This window comes from Populus alba, chromosome 11 (genome assembly GCF_005239225.2).
Source record: "Populus alba chromosome 11, ASM523922v2, whole genome shotgun sequence".
NCBI lineage: Eukaryota > Viridiplantae > Streptophyta > Magnoliopsida > Malpighiales > Salicaceae > Populus > Populus alba.
In genome coordinates this window covers 6,162,561-6,166,374 of record NC_133294.1, presented here as the reverse complement: position 1 = coordinate 6,166,374, position 3,814 = coordinate 6,162,561, and the positions used below count along the sequence as shown (strand labels likewise).

At 38.3% G+C, this 3,814-nt stretch overlaps 1 protein-coding gene across 6 annotated transcripts; it reads left to right on the top strand.

Annotated features, from left to right (window-relative positions):
* The first annotated feature begins 518 nt into the window (after positions 1-518).
* LOC118051912 (uncharacterized) lies at positions 519-3,715 on the top strand. Of its 6 annotated transcripts, none has more exons than XM_035062693.2 (5): positions 519-786; positions 1,199-1,358; positions 2,009-2,444; positions 2,996-3,135; positions 3,320-3,715. In XM_035062693.2, the coding sequence occupies exons 2-5, from the start codon at positions 1,287-1,289 to the stop codon at positions 3,467-3,469; spliced, it is 798 nt and encodes a 265-aa protein (XP_034918584.1). In that variant the 5' UTR covers positions 519-786; positions 1,199-1,286; the 3' UTR covers positions 3,470-3,715. The 6 variants fall into 6 exon arrangements, 5 of the variants coding, with proteins under 5 accessions (XP_034918584.1, XP_073268567.1, XP_034918585.1 ...); XM_073412466.1 differs by having other exon boundaries at positions 1,180-1,358; XM_035062694.2 differs by having other exon boundaries at positions 1,166-1,358.
* The last annotated feature ends 99 nt before the right edge of the window (positions 3,716-3,814 follow it).

Below are 3,814 nucleotides of genomic sequence, written 5' to 3'. Positions count from 1 at the left end.
TTCGAATTCAAAAGGGAAACACAAGGGGGGAAAGAGTAACAAATCGGGTGCAGACTGTAAACTTAAACACTGTGAAGCAGAAAGAGGACGCACCTGGTTTATAGCAATGGAATCGAGCTTCTCTTTCGAATTATTGGTGCAGATTGCAAACTCCTACAAGATTATGACAAGATCTAGCAATGGAATCGAGCTTCTCTTTCGAATCACTGGTGCAGATTGCAAACTCCTACAAGATTATGACAAGATCTAGCAATAGAATCGAGCTTCTCTTTTGAATTAAATTTGATTGTTCGAACTGCAAAGAAAGAAATTAGGGTGAAAATTTAGCTGGTGAATTAGTATATATATTTCGAGTCTCACCCAGGTCAGGCCGGGTCACCTGGTTTTTTCCTTGCACCGGTCTTTTGTGTTGCCCGGCCCGGTCCAGGCCCCGGGTCGACCGGGTCTCGGGTTGACCAGCCGGGCTGGACCAGGTTTAATAACACTGCTGTATACGAGGGTTAGGGAAGGAGGGGAGAGTGAAGTAAGCGTTCGGCTTTCACTATAAAAAAGCTTCTGTGACCAGTGCGTGTGTAGGGAGCAGTAGGACTTTCTCAACGGACACCCTTTCTCTTCTTTTTGTAATCAATAACAACCCACCATTTTGTTTCTCTTTCTCCTTCTTTTCCAGTCACAAAAGAAAGATACTTTTGCTTTCTTTTTGTTTTGTATAGGAAACAATTCTTCTTGTTTTTTTTGTTTAAGGCATTCAATATATGTATTTTTTCGGCTTATGGCAATCAACTTGTGAGTGATCAAACTTCAAGCTTCATAATTTAGTTTTTTCATTAATTAATGTTGGCTTTTGTATTTTCTTTTCTCTTTGTTTGATTGACTTGTTTGTGTTAGACTAGTGTGACTCTGCAATCTTTAATCTTGCACGCTGATCATCCGAACTTTGTTTTGTTTTTGTTTTTTTTCCTCCGTTTATGCTTGTTGGCTGTGTATCTGGACTGCTTTTATTCATGATTATCAGTGGTCATTGGAGTTTTGTGACTCCAGCGTTTTCTAGCTTATGGATTCTTTTAATTACTTTGCTTGGCTCATGGGTTTTAATTATTTCTTACTCTTTCTCTTTGATAGTTTTGTTATTGCAGAATTGTTGATAAATTTTTAAACTTTTCAGTAATCTGACCACAGCTGATTATGACATTCTCAGTAGGAGGTGAAGGAACAACAACTTCCATATCTAAAAGCAGAATACTGCCAAGTTGTTTTTGTTGATGCGGTAAACAGCAAGTAAAGCTATGGCCTGGATGCAAAATATGTACAGGAAGTTTGAAGCTATGTGTTTGGAGTTGGATTACATCTTGGAGCAGGTATTTTTGAAATTTATGCAATTAAAATCCCTTTAAAATGTTCCAGCCATGATTATTTATTGTTATTATGTGCATTCCACTGATATGTTTTTGCTTGACTGAACATTTACTGATTGTATTTCTAAATGAATTGTGTATATGAAGCATAGATATTTTTATTTCATCAAAATAAAAGGCAAGGAAAAGTACAGTCTTAGTATGTGTAAATAGTTTGCACAATCTACCCACCATTGAGCAGCAAAGAGGATGCTACATGCCCGAAGCACCCATGCCTACATAATGCGATAAACATTATTGCGAACAAACCCTTCCTGCAGCTCACTAAGGGGAAAGGCTCACCTTTGAGCAGATGAGTGTTTCTCTGCTCTGATGAATAGACAAGATAAGATAATCTAATTTCCTCAAGCATAAAAAATTTAGGTCATAATGCAAGTTCAAAGTGGTTTATTAAGTGATTTGTAAAATCAAGAAATTTTTTTATTAATTTTCTGCATTGTTTTCATTTTAATTTGTTACAATTTATTCTGATGTGATTGCGCTAGTTTTGCTTTTAAAGCCTTCATGTTGCTTGCTTGTTGCTCAATTCCAGCTTTAGCTGCAGTTAGTTCTGCCAAAACATCTCTCATGAAATTGAATACCTTCTTGGACAGGAAGGGTTGGAATATGTGAACCAATTGCAGACAACGGGTGCCAATGTCAAGCAATTTTGCTCAGAAATCATGCGAGAAGTGCTGTCTAAGCCTGCTGAGGATACCATGGATGGTGTAGCTAGTGATTCTTGCCAAGTGAAAAACACTGCGGTGGATAGAATGTCAAAAGAAGGCATTGTCCAAGACCATTTTGATATGGAACCTTGCAATTTGAGGCAACCGCTTTATTCATTTTCTTTTGAACCCATCAAGGTCACAAAGGATGATCTGTCTTTGGAGGAAATGGTTGCTGCTGAGATACATGAAAAATTAATGTCAAGTTTTAAGGAAATTCATTCCGAGGAAAAGCAAGTTCAGCTTGAGAAGTTAGATACCCCAGAAGAGAAAGATCTGAGCATTTCAGTGTTCTCCTCAACATCTTATGATCTACTAGAAAGTAACTCTCTCACAGAAGTAATTCCAATAGACAAGCCATCTTCAAAATCTGTTAATTTGGTTTATTCCAACGAAAGCAAGGTTCCAGAATTGGGATTTACTTCCACTGAAACCTCAACTGAATCAATCAATAAGCATTTCCTTCTACTATTGCTTAGCTACTCTTACACTTTTCCTTTCCCTCCATTGATATCTGCAATGGTTGGCCTACAAACTTATGTAGCCCCTTAACCGCATTGGTGCCAGAACATTCTCTTCACGAGTTGAGCCATACCATGATTATTCCAAGCCAGATCACATTGTCTGCTCTTGAAACTGGTATCCAAATGTTTCTTCCATTATGATGAATGTGGCCCCCTTTTCTCCAGTGTGGGATTTTTTAAAGGCTTTACTTGAATCTCACCCTGTTATATTCCACACTTTCCCTTTCCTAGTTGGAGCTGCTGTTATCTTATGCATTTGACTAACTATTTGTTTGTCTTAATTTAGCTGACATTGTGATCAAAGAAAGGAGCAATTATGATAAAATTTACTTTTCGTATCTTCTCACAGGACAATTAGACAACTCCACTGAAGATGCTGCCAATCTGGGGTTATCGTGTACAGTGAAGCTTGATGGGAGTTGCTTTGTAATAGATTGTAATGAACTTTCTTCTGTTTCCTCTGAAGCAGGACAACTTTGGTCTTCCGAGGTATGACTTCCTGTCAACTTCGTAAGGTTACTTCTACTTCAAGGACAGAACTCTTGAAGGCTTAAACATACAACCCTTTGAAATAAGAGCCTTTGGGCATCCTTCGAGTTTGAAATGAGCCACTGAACTATTGAAGGTTGAAACTTTTGATAACTGATGTTTCTTCTCTCGTTTTTCCTTGCAGGAAAGGACAGCAAATCAAGTTTTCAATCAGGAACCAGCTCGGTACAGAAATCTCGGTCCAGAATCGAGTCATCGGAGAGAAGGTTTTGCATCATCTGTTATTACCACACCAGATGACAGTCTCTCTGATTCCGAGTGGGTGATAGTCTAGATATATTAACATATGATGAACTCTGTAACTTGAAGTGATTTTGTTGTCTCACTCGTGCACATAAAAGATGGAAACATCACTCTGTAACTTGAAGTGAATTCGGCTACTACATCCCTGATAATTTGTATAGAGGTCGAGAGAGATTTAGGTCCTTTCAAGGCTCAAGGGAGTCCATCGTTGTCTAAGCAGTGGAACCATTTACTTGTGAATAAATAGCATTGCAGCAACCTGTTGCTGTGTTTTTCATGATTGTAGGGCTCTATGTGCGATGTCTCTGGTTGGAGAAAAGTAATGACTGTAGTTGGCTTCCTATTGTCAATGGAAACTGTTATATTTTTCCTTTTT